General features: G+C 46.3%; 1 protein-coding gene across 1 annotated transcript in view; it reads left to right on the forward strand.

Moving 5' to 3' along the window:
- Positions 1-23,944, forward strand: part of myo16 (myosin XVI) — a 650,273-nt gene that overhangs the window by 335,977 nt on the left and 290,352 nt on the right. The window contains 4 exon segments of the mRNA XM_038818242.1: positions 4,761-4,866; positions 18,131-18,248; positions 22,211-22,358; positions 23,391-23,502. Coding sequence (XP_038674170.1) covers positions 4,761-4,866; positions 18,131-18,248; positions 22,211-22,358; positions 23,391-23,502 — 484 coding nt within the window.

Consider the following 23,944-nt stretch of genomic DNA (forward strand, 5'->3'; position numbering starts at 1 on the left):
TCGTCGATGCGGAGATCGGCAGCACACGATGAAGTGAGACCACCTGCCTGGTTGCGGGTCCCTATGACTAATGTGTGCCCACCACACACCCCACCCCCCTCACTCCAATCCCGCTCACCCCACCATGCCACGGCTCACCCCCTTCCCGCTGTCTAACCATACATGCCGTCTTGTGTCTTACAGGACCAGCCAGGAATGGGACCGGCTCAGCCGGGGCCCACCGCCCAAAGCCAATGTTAGAACCGGTGCCCCCCAGACAGCCGAACACCGACGGGGAGAGCAGCCGGAACTCCAGCCCTCTGACCGAGACCCAGAATACCCCAGGGTTCGGGTCAGAGGAGGACACAGACTTTCCGCCACTGCTATCTCCAACACTGTCCACCATCTCAGAGACTATCACCTCGGTTGGGCAAATTAGTGAAGAGGATCCTGAGACACTCACTGGTGCGCACCACATAGTCGATCCGATACAGCAGGTAGAGGTACGCGCACAAAGGGCCGGACGGTCGGAGGGAAGTCTGGCCCCAGGAACCAGCTGCTGCCCAGACGGGTCCTGGGCTCCTGGAACATCCAGTGCCACCCATAGTGCAGGTGCAGTCAGATACCCAGGGACTAAAGGAGGAGATGACAGCCGGCTTCCAGCACCTGCAGAGTTAGGTGGAGGGGTGCATCCGCGTGCAGGAGCAGGGGGTGGCGTCGGTCATGCATGTCACCCAGACCGAAACCGCACGGGTGACATCCGCGGTGGAAGAAGTGGGGGCAACGGTGTCAGACATGGGTCAACAGTTGCAAGGCCTGGGGCATTCTGTGCAGGCAGGGGCCGAGGCCCAAGATAGAGCTGCTCTCTCACAGGCAACCACGTGTCAGAGCCAGCTGGACATTGGAGCGGCGCTCATCATTGTGGCCCAGTCACAACAGCAATGGCTGCTGAGAGCATCGGCGGCATTGCCCAGGTGCAGGCCGGCATCGCACAGACACAGAGGGAGATGATCCAGTCCTGGAGGGAGGTGGCCCACTCACTGGCTGATGTGGCACAAACCCTCAGGATGGTGGCGGAGTCACAGACGGAGATGGCCCACTCTCTGTGCTCCATGGCCACGAATGTGCAGACCCTTGTCGAGACCAGAGCGGGCCTCCAGGACTGCCAGCGCCAAGTGGCGGGGAGGCGGGGGGGGGGGGGGGGGGGGGGGGGGTGACTCTGCTCGCACTCCTGTTGTGTAGAGAAGCCCGGGGGCCATCGGGCACCCTGGGAGAGGAGGAGATGTTGAGGCCCGTGCTGGTGGTTCCTGCAGCGGAGGCCCTGGAACACAGCAGCACCTCGGACTCTTCCCACCGCCCACACCTCTCCTGTCCCTGGTGTATCAGGTGGGCAGCAGTCAGAACAGGGTGGCACCAGGCCACCCAGGACACTCGAGGAGCAGCCAGACCCATCCAGCCGGGTCACCCCAGGAGACGTGCACCAGGGGACCCTCATCGCAGGCAGGAGTCACAGCAGGCCGCCTCCACTCCTGCTGTACCATCTGAGGAAGCACAGAGGCATAGTGGTAGGGCCCGTTAGGCCAGAAAGCTAGACATCAGTTAAGTTGGCATGGGTGAAGGGCACAGCTTAGATATAGGGGCTAGGGCACAGACTGTATATACCTCTTCGCATTAAATACCTGTTAACACCGTTAAAACCAGCATTGGTGCTCAGTCTCGCGGGGGTGGGGTGGCCAACGATGACCATTGGGAGTGAGGGGTGGTGGGCGAGGGAGGCCCAGTGGGTGGGCCATGTAGCCCCCCCCCCCCCCCCCCCCCCCCCCCCCCCCCCCCCCTCCTCCGACTGTCCTCAGCACCCCCTCCCCAGCGACTCGACAGGACCCTGTGATGGACTGGCCAGCTTGCATGCCCGGATCACCCAGGTGGAAAGTGCTATCGTGGGCATGAGTCATACATTGTCTAATGACGTTAAGCATGGAGCTCATCGCAGGGCGGGCTGTCATCATCCTCCATCCCATGGACCAGACCCGCTGTCACTGCCAATCCAGTGCCCCTGGCTCGTAGTGCCGCAGGTATATATAACCAAGGGGGTGTGCATGCGGGTGTTCTGGTGGTGTGGGAGGTGAAGGTTATCGGTGGTGAGGGTGCTCGGTGGTGAAGGGGTCTGATATTGAGGTGACTGTGCCACTGGCCAGCAGCCCCCCTCCCCCTTGTTGGTGAAACGTGTCTGAATTAATGTGTCCCATGCGCACTGGCCCTGGCGGTACCATTTGATGCCTCCCGTGCCTGACCAGCCCCCATGCTCATTGTCCCGCTCCCCCTCATTCACTTCATCTGATGATGTCTGCCCTCCCTCCTCATCGTCCTCCAGCACATTGACCCTCTGCTGGGCTATATCCTGGAGGACGCAGCAGAGTACCACAATTCGGCCGACCCTCCTAGCCTTGTACTGGAGGGCCCCTCCAGAGCAGTCCAGGCACCTGAAGTGCATCTTCAGGATCCCAAGGCACCTCTCAACCACACCCCTGGTCGCACAATGGGCATCATTGTAGCGGGACCCCATGTCGGTCTGTGGCCTCCGTATAGGCGTCATCAGCCACAACCGCAACGGGTAACCCCTGTTACCCAGGAACCAGCCCCTCAGCTGGTTGGAGGGGGGTGCGGTTCTTGAACATGTCGGGGATAACCCCCCCTTCCCTTTCTCCTCTCCTCCTCTCTCCCGACCCTGGCAGCCACCCCCCCCTCCCCGCAGAAAGCACGGTCAGCGTTCGAAGCAGGAGCCCGCTGTCCCCCCCATGCCACCTCCTACCTCCTCTCTCAGCTGCCTCAGCCAGCACGCCAGCTTGACGATTTTTTATAGGACATTAGAAACACGCTGTCAGGAAATCGGCCCATCTGAGGAGCAGAATCGCTGAGGCCCGGAGAATCGGTCGTCACAGCCAATAATGAGATGCATACTTTACTTCGTCGACTTTGGGGTCCGGAGAATGCCTATTCGGCGTCAAACTGCCGTCAGGCCCAATTTTTTGTGTTGGAGCCGATTATCCAGCCGATTGCGTTTCCCAATTTCGCCGATATCCTACGGCGAATCCAGCCCAGTGTATCCACTGTCCTTTACATTTGTTTTTACTCCTGCCACCAGAATGGCTCCCTACACAATCGTGCCGGAGTTAGATTGCTCACTACAAACTTCAAATATCTCAAATCACTTGGATATTGGAAGGGGGTGATGTTACTCTATTGATAACTTCTGGGTCTCCATCACTCGCATTGTTCCTGACCATGGACCAAATCAGAAGTACATAGCCTAAGGGGTGGAACTGCCTCCTGGAACAATGTGTCCAGGTAGCTCGCATCACATCTTATGCATCACAGTATCCAAGAAGCTAGACTCCAGCTCATCAACTCTGAGCCAAAATGCCTTGAACTCTGAAGATGTGGATACACTGTTCTCTGCCACTGACAGTGTGAGGCACGATAACAGTGTTGCCTGCCTGATGCCAAGGTTAAGGATATCTCCTCCAGGCTGGAGAGGAACATGGAGTACGAGGGAAATGATCCAGCTGTTGTGGTTCACGTTGGTTGCCGTGGATCACACTTGTATCCAGCAGCTCCCACATGATACAGTTGCAACACATCACCTGTCCTGCCATCGTTATTGTGCTTTGTACAACTAATTAGACTTCAAGTTTAGAAATATCACTCAACTATTACCTGCAGTTAAATTAGATAGTTTAACTAATTTAAATTAAAACTTCAATGCAATATTTATACCTCCACAGTACCAGTTTGAACTACTGCCCTCGTTTAGATGGATAAAAATCTTAAAAGTCAACAACCAATGTTCTACCTGCTCATCTAATTAGTGTCTTAAACAGTCACCAGCTACCTGAGGCTGAAAAAAAACAATGGAGGGTGAGATCTTCCAGCTATTCACGTCGGCGTATCTTCTGGTCCCGGCGACAGCGCATTGCCACCACGCGTTTCCCGGCGCCGTGAGGTGGATTCAGTGGAAATCCCATTGACGGTGGTGGGACCAGAAGGTCCTGTCTCTGGCGAATGGAAAGCTGCCTCCTGCCGTGGGGAGGCCAGAGAATCTTGGCCCTAAAATGCAGCACATCTTCCCTCTGCACCAAAAGCCCAGCTTGGCCGTTGTTCCTTGCCGCACTGTCAGGCAATTTCTATTATTCTATGCTTTTTATCTCACTTGCAGTTTTAAAGATCCAAACCAGTCTGACCGTAAATCTAAATGAAAGCTTTAGAAAAACTGACCGGAGAAATCCCCCCTTCGCTCACAGTCCACTTTATCTCCACTCTGTGCCCCCCCCCCCCCCCCCCCCCACACACACACACACACACACACACCCCCACTCAGCAAGAGTCAGTGCCTTTTGGCAAGGAGAAAAACAATAAAGAAGCAATTACTTTTACCGAACCGTCAATAGAGTTGCCTTCAAAGTTTTTTTGCTAATCTTACTGTTTTGCTGTTTTGGAATTGCGTTCCAAAATGAGTGAAGCTGAGCAGTGAAACGCTGATTTTCACCCACGTATCTCAGGCTAGTTTACATTGATGGGGTTGGGATTCTGAAGAAGACATCTGTGCCACTGAAGGAATTAAACCCCAAGGTACAATCATAAGTGACTGAAGGTGGAACTAAATTGAAAAGCTCACGTGTCATTTGCCTTGAAGCTGAGTTTCTGTTCAGTCTGTTCTCTTTGCTCTGGTGCATTTGATGAGCTATTAAGATGGATTTGGCTGGTATTGTCTTTTCTTTTTTCAGTGGCGAAACTGGATCAGGGAAGACAGAGGCCTGCAAACACATTGTAAAGCACCTGGCATGCAGAGCTGTGACCACTGAGTGTGTGCTTGAAGCAAAGATTAATCACGTAAGTAGGATAATCAGTCACATGGCAAAAGAGGTCTTGAAATCCACTGCAGTAATCTGGCTAATAGTTAATGGTATTTTGCTGCTCACAACTTAACAAAACCAAAGCCAAAATATTCAGACTCGCCAATTGCTCTGAAATGAGACTCTGTCCCCAGCACCTTGCGTCACTTGATAGGACACTCAGATTCAACAATACATTGCGGAGTTCTCCTTACAAACTTTGCTCTGCTACTGATATCCAGCCTTTATGAGTAATCTGCATCAAATGAATTTTATAAATGATTTAGATTTGTGTCCCCCACAAGATAAAGGTAACAACTTATTTTTGTCTTGTGCTACACAGGAGATTGCTGTGTTCATGTGCTTTTAATCTTCTACTTCTCTACCCTGTATATTAGAGGTACAGAATTGACAAGTAGGGAAGTTATGCTGAGCCTGTATTGAACCTCGGTTCCACCACATTTAGAGTACTATGCGCAGTTCTGGTCATCATATTATGAAAAAGATAGAGAGGCACTAGAGAAGGTGGAGGGAAGATTTGCAAGGATGATATCAGAAATGTGTGGATATCAGGAAAGGATGTCTGGCTGTATCTCTTCACTTGGGAATGTGCCCCAAGAAGCCCAGAAGCTCCAGGTAACTGTGGGCAGCACGGTAGCTTGGTGGTTAGCACAGTTGCTTCACAGCTCCAGGGTCCCAGGTTCGATTCCTGGCTTGGGTCACTGTCTGTGCGAAGTCTCTATGTTCTCCCCGTGCCAGCGTGGGTTTCCTCCGGGTGCTCCGGTTTCCTCCCACAGTCCAAAGATGTGCAGGTTAGGTGGATTGGCCATGCTAAATACTCGGGAGATACGGGTTCAAATCCGACCACAACTGGTGAAATTTAAATTCAATTAATAATTGAAAACTAGTCTTAATAATGGTGACCATGAAACTATCATTGATTGTTCTAAAAACCCATCTGTTTCACTTAGATCATTTAGGGAATGAAATCTGCTCTCCTTTTCTGGTTTGGCCTGCATGCGACTCCAGACCAGTAATGTGGTTGACTTCTGAAATGGCCGAGCCAGCCACTTAGTTCAGGGACAGTCAGGGGAGGGCAAGAAATATTAGTCTTGTCAGCGATGTTCCCATCCCATGAAAACATAAAAGGAATGATAGGAATAAAAGAGAAAGGGTTCTGTGGTGACTCACTGAGACATTGTACTTGGAAATTCCTCCAACAAGTCTCTAGTTAATTCTCTTCAGTGCTGTCCTTTATCATTGATTTAATTTGCAGCTACTTGGTCATGGGTGCACGCTCCTGAGCATCACACACCCTGTGTCTACCTGAGGCCAGGCTGCATGCCTGGTTGGGACCTCCCACTCCCCTTGCCAGATCGGTGTTTGCAGCACTGAATTCAGGTCCGTTTATGTTGTGTGAAGGTAGAGGAGGTGCATGTATCAGCAGGATGTGTGGCTCTCATGGCTTACCTTGTCATCTACTTCATGGGAAGCTCTTGAGTGAAAGGTGCTGCTCTGTGTGTGCTGTAAGAGAAAAGGATTAGTCCAGCACAGGCTTGGTGACCTGAGTATTGCATGGCCAGTGGCGGTGTGGCAAGTCCTGTCCCACATCGTTAATGCAGCTCGGCAGTGCTGGAGGTAAGCATGGGAACACTCAGTGTGCTGCCTTGTCTAAAGAGGGATACATTACGATGATTTGTTGTGGGTGCAAAAAGATCTAATTTGTGAGTGAGGGATACAATAGTTGAGCATTGTTGCTGTGGTGACTTGCAGAGTTATGTGAGCTGCTGCATGATATTCCTAAAAAGTCAACGATTATCAGGGATGAGCAGAGGTAAGGGTAAATTGGCTATATTGGTGTAAAACAATTAACACAGTATTAGTTCTTGACTGAAGGAATGCAGTTAATGGGCCCTCTCACAGAACAATAATGTTTTAGCCATCACTTAGGGTGTTCAGGACTGAAAGGATTAGCGTGGGACTGGAGAACCAGTACTGTCCACACGATGATGCAGGAGAGAGGCACATGACTGTTTCTATTCAGAGAAAGCCCATGGGGATTGATAGATAATCGGAAATAGTTTGGAAATTGTTATTTTCATACAATAAGCAATTATTGTTCAGATATTTATACCTCTGTAATTGTTCCTTAGCCAGTCACAACCATCATTCAACAACTTACATCAACAGTACTTACAGTGCAACAGTCAGAGCTCTTCCCCGGTCATCGCAAAGTCATTTACAGCGATACCACCATAAAATTGAATGCCGTTTTAGTGGGCACAGCACTGGAAGCATCCACTTCTGCAGCTGATATCCTTCATGCCCGTACCTGGGTCCACACCCGATCAAAAGTCGCAAAATGCATAGTAATACCACTCGCGCCTCCTTCAGTCAAAGCTTCAGTGCAAAAGGGGTTCAGAGACAAGCTCGCATTTTGGATGTCAGGAAAGGACCCAACTCTCCTTTCCAGCGTCGGGCACCAAAACCTGGCTGCTTCTATCTGTTTCACTGCTCGGATGAGCACAGATGTCTGCAAAATGTTAGTGTATAAAACAGGTCTGTTAGGGTGATCGGGAAGGAAGCAGCATTTTAAATCAAAACAACAACTTGAATTATTTACCCAATATAACCAAAATTATTTGCTGTGACGTCAGTCCCTTGACTGTTGTCACAAATTGGGAGTCAAATACATTTCCAAATCGAGCAATCTCGCTGGGTATTGTACAAATAAAATGATTCTTAAACCTATTACTTTCCCAACTCTGCCCAATTAAGTCGGGCTGGGAAGGTTGAGCTGGGCCTTCCCACCTTGAGGCCGATTGAGGCCTTTAGGTGACCAATTAAGAGCCATTTAAGAGCTGCATCAATTTGTGGATGGGGAGACCCACATAACATGGGCAGCTGCCAGGTATTCCGTGGTAGGCCTGCTGAGTGGGTTGAGGAGCCCCTCCTGATTGGTGAGGACGACAGATTTCCTTCCAGCATTTTGATTAGCTTGCAGTTCTTAGAAGGGGGATCGTCATCCTGAAGGCACAGGAAACTCAACAAGAGACAGTTGAGATTTAACTGCATCAGGGCTCCGAGAAATGGCCAGAGTGGGGTAACCACTGGTTCTCCAGCCGGTGGACAGGGCCATCACGCAATCATTAATTTCAGCCTGTTAATTAGGCTCCACCCAGCAGAAAGAAATCAAAGACCAATCAATCCCTATATGTTAATAACCCTTTCCCAGAATCTGGAGCCTCCGTTTGGGTCTATCTCCAGTTGAAATGTAATGCCACTTTCAGTTTTATCTGTGTGTTAATGCAAACCCATTTGCATTGGACACAGGAATATTTCTGTTTGTGCATCTTTTTTGCCTATCACCCTTTTACTTAGTTGATAGTGCCATCTCCTGGAACACCAGTTGCATTGCACTTTGCTTACAATATTTTGCTTACAATATTAAAGAACCTGCATGCATTTAAGTTGCACTTCATGTTATCGCTCAGAAATGTTTTAAACCATTTTGCATTCAGTTACTATTTTTGGAAAAAAGTTCATCCTTGGTGCATCCTCTTCCTCAGCTACGTTTCTGTTGTTGTCTAATTCACAATGTACACTGAGCTGTACATCTCCACTCTGTTGACAAGGTGAAAATAGATAAGTGACAAGGTGAAAATAGATAAGTCCCCGGGGCCGGATGGGATTTATCCTAGGATTCTCTGGGAAGCCAGGGAAGAGATTGCTGAGCCTTTGGCTTTGATTTTTAGGTCATCATTGGCTACAGGAATAGTGCCAGAGGACTGGAGGATAGCAAATGTGGTCCCTTTGTTCAAGAAGGGGAGTAGAGATAACCCCGGTAACTATAGGCCGGTGAGCCTAACGTCTGTGGTGGGTAAAGTCTTGGAGAGGATTATAAAAGATACGATTTATAATCATCTAGATAGGAATAATATGATTAGGGATAGTCAGCATGGTTTTGTGAAGGGTAGGTCATGCCTCACAAACCTTATCGAGTTCTTTGAGAAGGTGACTGAACAGGTAGACGAGGGTAGAGCAGTTGATGTGGTGTATATGGATTTCAGTAAAACGTTTGATAAGGTTCCCCACGGTCGGCTATTGCAGAAAATACGGAGGCTGGGGATTGAGGGTGATTTAGAGATGTGGATCAGAAATTGGCTAGTTGAAAGAAGACAGAGAGTGGTAGTTGATGGGAAATGTTCAGAATGGAGTTCAGTTACGAGTGGCGTACCACAAGGATCTGTTCTGGGGCCGTTGCTGTTTGTCATTTTTATAAATGACCTAGAGGAGGGCGCAGAAGGATGGGTGAGTAAATTTGCAGACGACACTAAAGTCGGTGGAGTTGTAGACAGTGCGGAAGGATGTTGCAGGTTACAGAGGGACATAGATAAGCTGCAGAGCTGGGCTGAGAGGTGGCAAATGGAGTTTAATGTGGAGAAGTGTGAGGTGATTCACTTTGGAAAGAATAACAGGAATGCGGAATATTTGGCTAATGGTAAAATTCTTGGTAGTGTGGATGAGCAGAGGGATCTCGGTGTCCATGTACATAGATCCCTGAAAGTTGCCACCCAGGTTGATAGGGTTGTGAAGAAGGCCTATGGTGTGTTGGCCTTTATTGGTAGAGGGATTGAGTTCCGGAGCCATGAGGTCATGATGCAGCTGTACCAAACTCTGGTACGGCCGCATTTGGAGTATTGCGTACAGTTCTGGTCGCCTCAGTATAGGAAGGACGTGGAAGCTTTGGAACGGGTGCAGAGGAGATTTACCAGGATGTTGCCTGGTATGGAGGGAAAATCTTATGAGGAAAGGCTGATGGACTTGAGGTTGTTTTCGTTAGAGAGAAGAAGGTTAAGAGGTGACTTAATAGAGGCATACAAAATGATCAGAGGGTTAGATAGGGTGGACAGCGAGAGCCTTCTCCCGCGGATGGAGGTGGCTAGCACGAGGGGACATAGCCTTAAATTGAGGGGTAATAGATATAGGACAGAGGTCAGAGGTGGGTTTTTTACGCAAAGAGTGGTGAGGCCGTGGAATGCCCTACCTGCAACAGTAGTGAACTCGCCAACATTGAGGGCATTTAAAAATTTATTGGATAAGCATATGGATGATAAGGGCATAGTGTAGGTTAGATGGCCTTTAGTTTTTTTTTTCCATGTCGGTGCAACATCGAGGGCCGAAGGGCCTGTACTGCGCTGTATCGTTCTATGTTCTATGTTCTATGTTTCATGCCCTGCAGTGCCTTTTTTCCTGGCAGGCAGCTTTTCCGACATCCAGACTTGAATAAGTCTTAAACTTTTCCAGCTCACTGCTAGGAAGACTAAACACATTATGGGAGGGATTTTCCAGCCCTTCCCACCAGCAGGTCCGGGGTAGGTGACATTCCCCAGCAAGTTCCCCGGCGGAGGGGCAGGTGAGCCATACAAAACACCGTGAACTTTGGCGGGACCAGAAAACATGCGCACCACAGATGTTATTTTCTTTCCTGGCCATAGTTTCACCCTTGGCACCCTGTTCACTCCTGTGCCCAGTCCCGTCTGACACCCAGTTTGATTGGTTACTGGACAGAGGTGGAAATCCGGTGGCAGGAGTTAAATACCATCATATTTAGTGTATAAAAGCTGTTAAAGATTTTCAACATATAACATTGCACTGGGTTATCTGTTAGCATTTCTATTCACTGTCTTGGAAGACATAATAATAATCTTCATTAATGTCACAAGTAGGCTTACACATGCGTCCTCTGCCATCCTTGCTTCTAGTACTGCGAGTGTATGCATTCTCTTAATTATAAATGTATAACGTATTTTGCAAGACACTTACTGGATAAGATAGAAATTAAGAATACAGTAATATAGTACATTATTATCAACAATTACATGTGCAATAGATAATTACACAAACGCATGGAGCACTTACAATACTAAGTTCTGGAGAATTCACCACACCACAGCTCCAAGTCTGAGGAGATGTGCCAGTTAGCATTTTTGAATTCTGAAGAACGTGTTCAAACACTTGTATGTTATTGTGGGTGTCTGCAGAAGAAGTTCAAAGGCATAGGACGCGATCTATCGGCCTCGCCGTGCATGACTCTGGCGTGACGAGGCCGGTGAATCTCAGAGAGGCTTCTCGCGAGATATACCGGCCTCGTCACACCTCATGAGATCTAATGAGATCTCACAAGACGTCGCGATTGAGGTCAGGGCCGGATTTGCATATTCTAGTGCGCAGTTAGGCTCTCTTGAATCTACCCAAACAGTCTTGCCTTGGAGAACCCAAGCGGGTGCCATTTAGCACTGGTTTCCATAAACGTGGACCAGGTGTATTGGTACTTGGGGGTCTCCCAGACAATGGGAGGTCCCTGGGTGGTTGGTCTCTGGGCAGGGTGATATATTTGGCACCTCCGATGCCAGCCTGGCACCCTGGAAGTGGAATCTGGGTATCCTGACAGTGCCAGGGTGCCCAGGTGGAAGTGCCAAGAGGTCCAGGTAAAATCATGCCTATGCTGGAGATCGGGCTTGGGGTGCCCTGCCCTTATGAGGTGGGGTGCAGAGGGCTTGATGACTCCCTGATTGGTAAATTGGGGCGTTGGGGGGGCGGAAACCGTGATGGGAGGTCTAGAGACTGGGGCGCCATGGCAAGCAAAGTTCGTTAGTGCAGGAAATGGGACTAAGTGCGGCACCTCGTCAAGTTCCTCGTCAAGGCCCAGAAATGAAGCAGAGTTCTTTTGAGTGTACATAGAACATAGAACAATACAGCACAGAACAGGCCCTTCGGCCCACGATGTTGTGCCGAACCTTTGTCCTAGTTTAATCATAGTGTCCAAAATTCTATGATAATCTAAGGGCAATTTATCATGGCCTATCCACCCAACCTGCACATCTTTGGACTGTGGGAGGAAACAGGAGCACCCGGAGGAAACCCACACAAACATGGGGAGGATGTGCAGACTCCACACAGACAGTGACCCAAGCCGGCATCGAACCTTGGACCTTGGAGCTGTGAAGCAATTGTGCTCTCCACTATGCTACCATGCTGCCCTAAAGAACAAATTAATCTACACTCCATTATTCCACCATAATCCATGTACCTATCCAATAGCCACTTGAAGGTCCCTAATGTTTCTGACTCAACTACTTCCACAGGCAGTGCATTCCATGCCCCCACTACTCTCTGGGTAAAGAACCTACCCCCTATATCTTCCACCATTCACCTTAAATTTATGTCCCCTTGTATTGGTTTGTTCCACCCGAGGAAATAGTCTCTGACTGTCTACTCTATCTATTCCCCTGATCATCTCATAAACCTCTATCAAGTCGCCCCTCATCCCTCTCCGTTCTAATGAGAAAAGGCCTAGCACCCTCAACCTTTCCTCGTAAGACCTGCTCTCCATTCCAGGCAACATCCTGGTAAATCTCCTTTGCACCTTTTCATGAGGTGACCAGAACTGCACACAGTACTCCAAATGTGGTCTCACCAAGGTTTTGTACAGCTGCATCATCACCTCACGGCTCTTAAACTCAATCCCTCTGTTAATGAATGCTAGCACACAATAGGCCTTCTTCACAGCTCTATCCACTTGAGTGGCAACTTTCAAAGATCTATGAACATAGACCCCAAGATCTCTCTGCTCCTCCACATTGCCAAGAACCCTGTATTCCGCATTCATATTTGTCCTTCCAAAATGGACAACCTCACAAATGTCAGGGTTAAACTCCATCTGCCACTTCTCAGCCCAGCTCTGCATCCTATCCATGTCTCTTTGCAGCCGACAACAGCCCTCCTCACTATCCACAACTCCACCAATCTTCGTATCATCTGCAAATTTACTGACCCACCCTTCAACTCCCTCATCCAAGGCATTAATGAAAATCACAAACAGCAGTGGACCCAGAACTGATCCCTGCGGTACACCACTGGTAATTGGGCTCCAGGCTGAATATCTGACATCCACCACCACTCTCTGACTTCTATTGGTTAGCCAGTTCGTTATCCAACCGGCCAAATTTCCCACTATCCCATGCCTCCTTACTTTCTTCAAAAGCCTACCATGGGGAACCTTATCAAATGCCTTACTAAAATCCATGTACACTACATCCACTGCTTTAACTTCATCTACATGCTTGGTCACCTCCTCAAAGAAGTCAATAAGACTTGTAAGGCAAGACCTACCCCTCATAAATCCTTGCTGACTATCCCTAATCAAGCAGTGTCTTTCCAGATGCTCAGAAATCCTATCCGTCAGTACCTTTTCCATTACTTAGCCTACCACCGAAGTAAGACTAAACGGCCTGTAATTCCCAGGGTTATCTCTATTCCCTTTTTTGAACAGGGGCACGACATTCGCCACTCCCCAATCCCCTGGCACCACCCCTGTTGACAGTAAGGACGAAAAGATCATTGCCAACGGCTCTGCAATTTCATTTCTTGCTTCCCATAGAATCCTTGGATATGGGGGCAGCAGGGTAGCATGGTGGTTAGCATAAATGCTTCACAGCTCCAGGGTCCCAGGTTCGATTCCCGGCTGGGTCACTGTCTGTGTGGAGTCTGCACGTCTTCCCCCTGTGTGCGTGGGTTTCCTCCGGGTGCTCCGGTTTCCTCCCACAGTCCAAAGATGTGCGGGTTAGGTGGATTGGCCATGCTAAATTGCCCGTAGTGTGCTAATAAAAGTAAGGTTAAGGGGGGGTTGTTGGGTTACGGGTATAGGGTGGATACGTGGGTTTGAGTGGGGTGATCATGGCTCGGCACAACATTGAGGGCCGAAGGGCCTGTTCTGTGCTGTACTGTTCTATGTTCTATGTTCTATCCCGTCAGGCCCGGGGGACTTGTCTATCCTCAAGTTTTTCAATGCGCCCAACACATCTTCCTTCATAACAAGTATCTCCTCGAGCTTACCAGTCTGTTTCACACTGTCCTCTCCAACAATATGGCCCCTCTCGTTTGTAACTACTGAAGAAAAGTACTCGTTCAAGACCTCTCCTATCTCTTCAGACTCAATAAACAATCTCCCGTTACTGTCCTTGATCGGACCTACCCTCGCTCTAGTCATTCTCATATTTCTCGCATATGTGTAAAAAGCCTTGCGGTTTTCCTTGATCCTACCTACCAAAGATTTTTCATGCCCTCTCTTAGCTCTCCTAATCCCTTTCTTCAGTTCCTTCCTGGATATCTTGTATCCCTCCAGCGCCCTGTCTGAACCTTGTTTCCTCAGCCTTACATAAGTCTCCTTCTTCCTCTTAACAAGACAGTTAACCTCTCTTGTCAACCATGGTTCCCTCACTTGACCATCTCTCCCCTGCCTGACAGGGACATACATATCAAAGACACGTAGTACCTGTTCATAGAACAGTACAGCACAGAACAGGCCCTTCGGCCCTCAATGTTGTGCCGAGCCATGATCACCCTACTCAAACCCACGTATCAACCCTATACCCATAACCCAACAACCCCTCCCCTTAACCTTACTTTTATTAGGACACTACGGGCAATTTAGCATGGCCAATCCACCTAACCCGCACATCTTTTGGACTGTGGGAGGAAACCGGAGCACCCGGAGGAAACCCACGCACACAGGGGGATGACGTGCAGACTCCACACAGACAGTGACCCAGCCGGGAATCGAACCTGGGACCCTGGAGCTGTGAAGCATTTATGCTAACCACCATGCTACCCTGCTGCCCCTAATGAACCTGAACAAGTTCCTTGAACAAGTTCCACATTTCACTTGTGTCCTTCCCTGACAACCTATGTTCCCAACTTATGCAATTCAATTCCTGTCTGACAGCATTGTGTTTACCCTTCCCCCAATTATAAACCTTACCCTGTTGCACGCACCTATCCCTCTCCATTAATAAAGTGAAAGTCACAGAATTGTGGTCACTACCTCCAAAATGCTCCCTCACTAACAAATCTATCACCTGCCCTGGCTCATTACCAAGTAGCAAATCCAATATGGCCTCCCCTCTGGTTGGACAATCTACATACTGTGTTAGAAAAGCTTCCTTGACACACTGCACAAACACCACCCCATCCAAACTATTTGATCTAAAGAGTTTCCACTCAATGTTTGGGAAGTTGACTACTACCCTGTGACTTCTGCACCTTTCCAAAATCTGTTTCCCAATCTGTTCCTCCACATCGCTGCTGCTATTGGGGGGGCCTATAGAAAACTCCCAACAAGGTGACTGCTCCTTTCCTATTTCTGAGTTCAACCCATACTACCTCAGTCGGCAGATCCTCCTCGAACTGCCTGTAACTGAGTGTAGATGTGGTTAAGATGTGAGAAGGGTGAAATAGGTAGATGGAGAAAAAATACTTCTTCTGATGGGGGATTCCAGAACTAAGGGGGAAGGGGCATAACCTTAAAATGAGAACCAGGCCATTCATGAATGAAATCAGGAATCGGTTCTTAACACACAGGGCAGCACAAATCCGTAACAGGGACTCCCGGAAAGCTTTCGGCGCTGCGTCACTTCAAACTTTCCGGACTGAGCGTGATCATTTTTTTGTGAAATATCAATGGATTTGGAGAAAATGATGAATAAATGCTGTCCAGGTACAACTCAACCATAGTCTAATTGAATGCTGGACCAACCTTGAGGATTGAATACCCCTACTGTTCCGAATTGTTTATCACTGCAGCACGGTAGCACAAGTGAATAGCACTGTAGCTTCACAGCGCCAGGGTCCCAGGTTCGATTCTGCTGGGTCACTATCTGTGCGGAGTCTGCACGTTCTCCCCGTGTCTGCGTGGGTTTCCTCCGGGTGCTCCGGTTTGCTCCCACAGTCCAAAGATGTGCAGGTTCGGTGGATTGGCCTTGATAAATTGCCCTTAGTGTCCAAAAAAGGTTATATGGGGTTATTGGGTTACGGTGATAGGGTGGAAGTAAGGGCTTAAGTGGGTCTCGATGGGTCAAATGGCCTCCTTCTGCACTTTATGTTCTCTGTCTAAATTCCAGCTTTAAAGAAACAGTTTACGGGCTGTAAGTGCCAGCGGAGTGACAACCGAGTCAGATTGCCACTCCGCACCTAACTACTCGGAACTTTAAATTCAGCCCCCCTTATCTCGCCTGACCTTCCAACTCAGGTCAGGCAGGGTCTGCGTAGCGCAGCAGATTCCCGAAGTAGAGGGCAGCTCAGTCAAATGTAAGTTAGCCACGCCCCCTATTTCATGGCACCAGCTGCTGTAAAGCATGTAAGTTTGAAGGTCCAGCCACTTTAACAAGTCAGGGAGAAGTTAAGTGTGTGAGGTAAGTGGCTAGGATTTGGGATAGAGTTTGGTGGGGAGTGGAGGGGGTAGGGTGGGTTTCGGTCTGGGCCTCAAAAGGGGGTTGGTAGCTGGGCTTGGAGAGGGATGGGTGTGAGTCAGACTGGGAGAGACAGGTCATTTTGGGTCCTGTCCGTAGTTGGGGTTACGGGGAAGGGGAGATGGTGGCATTGTGGTGCTGATGGTTAATTAGTATTCTAGAGCCGCACGCTAATGCTGTCGGGCCATGAGTTCCAATCCCAGTATGTCAGCTGGTACAATTTAAATTCACTTAAAACAATCTGGAATATAAAGCTAGTCTCGGTAATGGTGATCATGAAACGAACAGCTATTATTGTAAAAACTTGTCTGTTTCACTGTTGTCCTTTAGGGAAAGGAATTTGCTATTCTTACCTGGTCTGACCTGCATGTGACTCCAGAAATGTGGTTGACTCTTATCTGCCTATTTAAATGGACTAACAAGCACTCCGCTCAAAGGCATTAAGAGATTGGCAACAAACGCTGGCCTTACCAGTGACCCCCTACATTCCATGAAATAATTAATGTTGGGAGGTGGGATGAGGAGTGTGTGTCAGGTTGATGAGGGATGGGGAATGGCGGAATGATATTGGGTCGGGCATGGGGTTGGTGGGAGGTTTGGACTGGGCATGGGGAACCGGGGGCAGTTAGTTCATGTTGGGCCTGGGAAAAGTGGATCTGTTTGGGCTTGGCGGAGGGGTGATATGGTCGGGTCAGGTTTTGAGGGTGGAGGTTATGTTTGTTCGAGCCGGATTCCGTGGTTAGGTCAGGTTTTCGTGCGGCAGGGTTGGTTCTCGGGTTGGGTCTCAGACCTAATGGAGTAATGGGTCGGGTGGGGGGTTGGAATTGTGTTGAGGGTAAGGGGGTGCCAGGTCAGGTTTGATCAGACCATCAGAAGGGGGGTCCTAAGGGTTGGGTCAGTGGGAAGGGTAATAGTTGGAGTGGTAGAGGGGTTATAATCCTATAGGGGACCAGTTTGGGCCAGTGCTATCATTACCCAGAAGCTAGAAGTGATTTCAATTCTTGGGTAACTATTGCTATAACATAGTCAGAACCATCCAAAGTTTGTGATTTAAATCACAAAGGAAGATTGAACTTCCTGTACAATTTCCATGCAGTCCCTACCTGGGAACTTCTAGCACCATTCTCCAGTGTATCTTTGGGATACCCCCCCGATACACTGCTCTGGAGCTCAGAATTTACAGCCAATGTTTTTTCCCCCCAAATAACGGGATGCATTTTACTTAAAGAGAAGAACATAATATATTTTTTAGCCCTCTTTCAATTAAAAGTGTCCAACTGTAAATCACAAAATTCAGGATTTATTAAAGCTCCATTTTCCCTAAAGTAAAATGTATCTGGTATAATGGGCCAGGGTGTAGAAAACCCCAAAGTGTATCATGGAATTCACCTGACTCACAACTTTTAATAGATTGTGGTTTGGGGAGCACACGGCCCACTCTACAGGCGTGGTACATCAGAAATCGAAAAGTATTTTTTAAAGCAAAACAATGTTTATTCTATGAACTCAAGTTATCCTTTTTAAAATATGCAGTGAACATCTTAGCAACCATCAATTCAAATACAACCCCCAAAGAATACAACACTAAGTAATCTTTAATAACTTCCCAAACAACACCCAGAAGACAAAAGAAACACCTTTTAACAGAAGCACATTTAGTTTACATTCACTACTGAGAACATTTATAATTCAGCAAATATAAAACTTTTAATTATTGGATAAAAATGACCCAGAGTCATCCTAAAGGTTTTCAGGCTGGGTGATGTTATTAGCACTTATATTTTCGGTGCATTGAAATTGAGGAATTATAATGATATAATATTGTAGGGAAGAATGGATTCATTCACACATACTGAAATAAGTTTCCATGTCGGTCTCGCAGTCACAAGGAATGTAAAGTTTACGTGGCAGTTCTCGTGCTACTTTATGTTTTGATAAGCATTTTCCTTCTAGGTCAGCTGTGTACTGGAATCTTTTGGTCATGCAAAAACAACACTGAATGATACTTCCAGTCGGTATATAAAGTACCTAGGATTGCAGTTCGGTGAAGACAACCGGACGCTCACTGGAGGTAAGGCTGTTTGTGAAACCATTTATTTTCAAGCTTTCACAAAATTGTACTCCTGGTGCAGGTCCCAGAATTGTAAATCACAAATTTAAGAAAATGTTGGTCAACATTTCCTGGTCATTCATAACCTCTGGGTTGAAATGGTTCCAATGTATCTGCTTCAGATTAACGGCAGCAACCAGTGACAATTCAAAATTTGTTTGGTTTTGCGGTCTGAATTCAGCCTCAGAGATGTGGGACCCAGTTACACAAATACAGCTTTGTTGGAGAATGAAACTTATTGAATTTATGAAAACATTCTGGGACCACATTTTGGTTCTGCTGGTGCAGCTCTGTTCCTGAAAAAACATCTATAACAGGGAATTATCATTAAGCCAAATTTGAAGTTCCCATCTTCTTTCAAATAAGCATCTTACAAGTTACCTTTTAACTGCTGGGTAACTGAAATGGAATGCAAGCACCATAGGTGGAACCAAATCTACAACTCACAGAACTGTTACAGCACAGAAGGAGGCCATTTGGACTATCATGTCTCCACCAGTTCTTCTAATGAGTATTATGACTTAGTGCCATTGCCCTACCTTTTTCCCATATCCCTGAACATTATTTCTATTCAAATAATAATCTAACGTCCTTTTGAATTCCTCGATTAAACATGCCTCCACCACACTTTCAAGCAGTGCATTCCAGGCCTCAACCACCTTAAATCTGTGCCCTCTCGTTCTTGATCCTTTTACAAGCAGGAACAGTTTCTGCCTATCTCCTCTGTCCAGCTTCTTCATGTTTTTGAACATCTCTATCAAATCTCCTCTTAGCCGTCTTCTGGACAGTGGCTACTTCTGCAATCTAACCTCATAACTTAAGTTTCTTATTCCTGGAACCATTTTTGTAAACGTCGACTGCACTCTCTCCAAAGTTTACCATAACCTCCTTGTTCTTATACTCTATGACCCTATGAATGAAGCCCAGAATACTGAGTATGTGCATAAAAAAGTGCATCATTATGTTCACTTTTAAGAAACCCAAAGTGTGCTTCCCTCTCCAAAAAGGGTGGGCATCTTTCCTCTCCAAAGGGACTTAAAGTTACATTAGCATATTAGATAGTTTCTTTGAGCAAAATAAAAATGACACAACTGCACAAAAGGTGTTTTCTTAAAATTGGCCATGAGCTAAGAATTTTTGTGTGTGTATTTGAATGTATGAGTGATTCAATTTTTTAAAAATGCATCAGACAAGCTTTAGTCTTGAACTAAATAAAGATTAATTTATTATGACAACTGCTGCTGCAAGTTACTTGGGTGAAAATTAAAAAGATACTCACTAAGATAGAGATGCAATGTTTAAAAGCAAATAAAGATATATTCAGCTGAGATTTCAAAGAGAAATAACATTGTGGCCCTGTTACTTGAATTATTGGATTGGATTTGTTTATTGTCACGTACAGTGAAAAGTATTTTTCTGCGAGCAGCTCAACAGATCATTAAGTACATGGGAAGAAAAAGGAAGAAAAGAAAATACATAATAGGGCAACACAAGGGATACAATGTTACTACATAAGCACTGGCATCGGATGAAGCATACAGGGTGTAGTATTAATGAGGTCAGTCCATAAGAGAGTCATTTTGGAGTCTGGTAACAGCGGGGAAGAAGCTGTTTTGAGTCTGTGCGTGTTCTCAGACTTCTGTATCCCCTGTCCGATGGAAGAAGTTGGAAGAGTGAGTAGGCAGAGTGGGAGGGGTCTTTGATTTGGCTGCCCTCTTTCCCCAGGCAGCGGGAGGTGTAGATGGAGCCAATGGACGGGAGGCAGGTTTGTGTAATGGACTGGGCGGTGTTCACGACTCTCTGAAGTTTCTTGCAGTCCTGGGCCGAGCAGTTGCCATACCAGGCTGTGATGCAGCCAGATAGGATGCTTCCTATGGTGCATCTGTAAAAGTTGGTAAGGGTGAATGTGGACATGCCGAATTTCCTTAGTTTCCTGAGGACGTATAGGCGCAGTTGTGCTTTCTTGGTGGTAGTGTCGACGTGGGTGGACCAGGACAGATTTTTGGAGATATGCACACCCAGGAATTTGAAACTGCTAACCATCTCTACCTTGGTCCCGTTGATGCTGACACAATTCTTTCTTTCCAAATTAAAACTTGAGTTTCAGTTTAGCGGATGGCTTCTGTAGTTGACTATTCAGAGTCTTACCTTTCCATGTCCCAGCAGGTCAGCAGTTTCTTTGTGTTCTTCTTGGGGGCTCTGCATAACAATGGCTCTCTCAAACAGACTTGATACAGTTCCAAAACTTAAAATAGCTGTTATGTTAATTTTGATTGAGCATTGTTTTACCAGGCAAAGAAGTTAGTTATGTTGAGGTCCTTTGAATTCCTTTCCTGCCTCCTGTTATCTCCGAAATCAAAGGGTTTTTTCATACTTTTTTAGAATTAATTGAACATCCCTAGAGGGGCCTTTGCATGTCTTAATGTAGACAGCTCTAGCTGATCTGAATCTGACAAGGTTTGAATAAACACTGGAGGTGCCATGTTTTTTGTTTACACTTCCATTTTGAATAAGGATGTGGACTGGATTGGATTTGTTTATTGTCACGTCTCCCAAGGTACAGTGAAAAGTATTTTTCTGCGAGCAGCTCAAACAGAACATTTTGTCCATGAAAATAAAATACATAATAGGGCAAGAAAATACATAATTATGTAAAGATTTGAAAAATAGAAATGTGCCTTTAAAACTGTTGTACATAAAATCTTTAATATCTTAATTACAGTTTGTGACCAGAAAAAACTGACATTTTTTATAGAATCCTTCCGTGTTTTCACGAATTCCAAAAGCAAATCATATCCAATAATTTGTTTTGATATGCATTCATTGTTAAAGTGTTATGGGTGCCACAAATTGGAATGAGATAAATGACCAGAAGCTGTTTCTGATGCTGTTGGTTGAAGGATACATGTTGTTCAGGGCAGTGGGAGAACTTGCCTCCCCTTCCTTGAATCCTGTCACTGGCTTCAACTGAACATCTCTTCCAAAAGCTAGCACCTTTGATAATCACGGTACTATTCAACCTATACCATATGCTCAATTCCGAATTAGAGTTTGAGCTCTTGACCTTCAGCTTCAGACTGAAGACTACTGAAATTTTGCCAAGGTTGTCTTTGGGTTGAACATTAGATATCATTAATGTTTTCATTGGTAAATATGGTGAAGAAGATTAAACTATTTTACTTTGCATGTTTCATACTTCTCAGTGAATACTTGCCCATTTATATCAATATATTGTAGTATGCTTTCAAGATGCATAATGCCATATTCCCCTTATTGTATTCAAAATAAATTATCATAGTATCATAGAATTTACAGTGCAGAAGGAGGCCATTTGGCCCATCGAGTCTGCACCGGCTCTTGGAAAGAACATCCCACTTACCCACACCTCCACCCCATCCCCGCAACCCAGCAAAGCCATCCAACCTTAGGGCAATTTATCATGGCCAATCCACCTAACCTGCATGTCTTTGGACTGTGGGAGGAAACCGGAGCACCCGGAGGAAACCCATGCAGACACGGGGAGAACGTGCAGACTTCGCATAGACCCAAGCGGGAATCGAACCTGGGACCCTGACGCTATGAAGCCATAGTGCTAACCACTGTGCTACCATGCTGCCCCATTAGGCTTATGCAACTCTGTGAAACTTCAATGTGAACTCATGAAGCGTTAATTTCACTTTCCCACCAGGGGGCAGCAGTTATAAAGGTTGTATGGTGGAAAATCATGGATGCAAAATCAACAAAAAAATCATCATGGATAATTTTGTACAACACTTTGCTAAAAAAACAAAACAAAGCTATAAATAAATACATTGTTATTGCATGACAAGTATGGATACCTATTGCAAGTTAAATAATAATAGGAGTCTAACTTGTTGAAAGATGTGACAGTGCTCTGATAAGTTAACAAATTATTCTTCCAGCCAGAGTTTATACCTACTGTTTAGAGAAGTCTCGGCTTATCTCTCGGCCACATAGCCAGCGCAATTTTAATATTTTTTATCTGATGAATGATGGCCTGTCAACTGAGGAGAAGTGTGCTTTGCATCTCAGCAATCTTTCTGCACACAGGTATGTGCTATAGCATCTTATTTTTAAACAGATTGAGATCATGTTCCATATATACCGTAGGCATTAGCAGATGGAAACACTGTAGTTCAGGGTAAGCCAGAGAATGTAATATTTATTATAATAAAGGTGTCATCTGATATTGGGAATTATCACAGAAAAAAGTGAATTATATATCTACTTGAAAAGGAAAGCAATGTGGCGCCAGCGGCATAGATGATAGATGTAGAATCAGAGAATCATATAGTCCCCAGTGTAGAAGGAGGCCCATCGAGTCTGCACCAACCATCCGAAAGAGCACTCTATCTAGGCCCACATCTCTAGACACCTAAGGGGCAATTTAGCATGGCCAGTCCACTTACCCTGCACATTTTTGGATTGTTGGCAGAAACCTGAGCACCAGAGGAAACCCATGCAGACACTGGAAGAATGTGCAAACTCCACACAGACCATCACCCAGACTTGAACTCAGGTCCCTGGCTCAGTGAGGTAACAGTGCAGAGCAGAGTATGAATAAAATAATTTCCTTCAACATTGCCTGAAAATTGCAGGAATATCTGCCTCAAGCACCAATGACTGAAAGGTTCCCAAGTTCTACCAGCAGACTGACGATATTGGGGAAAATGTACTTATATCTAACCCTAACCCTAACCTACTCCAGAAGTTTACACTTCAAACCCAAACTCTGGCTGTTGAACGTTCCAGATCAGAGATTCAGATTAAACTTGAAGCAGCTGTGTGATAAATAGTGTAATATCTTGTGCACTGTACCTCTCTGGGCTACCTCCCTCAGTGAGACCTGAAGGGCACAATTCAGCATGGAAACCAGAAAATATATTGAATGCATGGTCGCAAAATGCATTCTAATATTTTGTGCTGCTGATATTAATGTGAACTGTCCAGTTGTAGAAATAGTTTTCTCTCAGTATTATTCTCATTTACTACTGGATAGTGAGCACAAGATAGTCAGTGACAGCAAAGCATCAGGTGTATATGAATTATTTAAGCATTAATTAGCTATCCTTTTCGGCACAGGTATATGATCCCAAATGCACAGGAAGAGGTGACAGCAACTGAGACGATTCGAAACAGGGACAGGTTTCTTGCTCTAAAGCAAGCTTTAAGAAACTTGGGTTTCAACACTCTGGTAAGATGAATCATCAAGTTCTGAATTATTATTTTTACATCCTTGCAGTGTTTGAAAACAGGAGATAATGATGGTTGTTGTTGCATTAATAAGGGAGATTTTCAAATGATCTTCCATTTTCAATCCAAAAACCTTCCTTTGTCAATTTGAAATATCAAGGTGCAGCTGGTGGGGGAAAACGGAGTCACCACAAATGCTGGTTACGTTGATTCTCCCATTCCCATTTTTGATTGTAATCCAAACTAATTTTACCTTGCTTTTCATCTGGTAATAAAATATGGGCACAATTTACTCCAGCTCTGGCAACATGATCAGAGCAGAGTCTGGGAAACAGCAGCCACAATTTATCTTCTGGGTGTTGTATTGTTAAATTATTCCAATATTAGTTAGGAGCCAGAGGAGATCAGGCACAGTAGATTATGTGGAAATGGGACTTGGTCCT

The sequence above is a fragment of the Scyliorhinus canicula genome, chromosome 14 (assembly GCF_902713615.1).
Source record: "Scyliorhinus canicula chromosome 14, sScyCan1.1, whole genome shotgun sequence".
Classification (NCBI taxonomy): domain Eukaryota; kingdom Metazoa; phylum Chordata; class Chondrichthyes; order Carcharhiniformes; family Scyliorhinidae; genus Scyliorhinus; species Scyliorhinus canicula.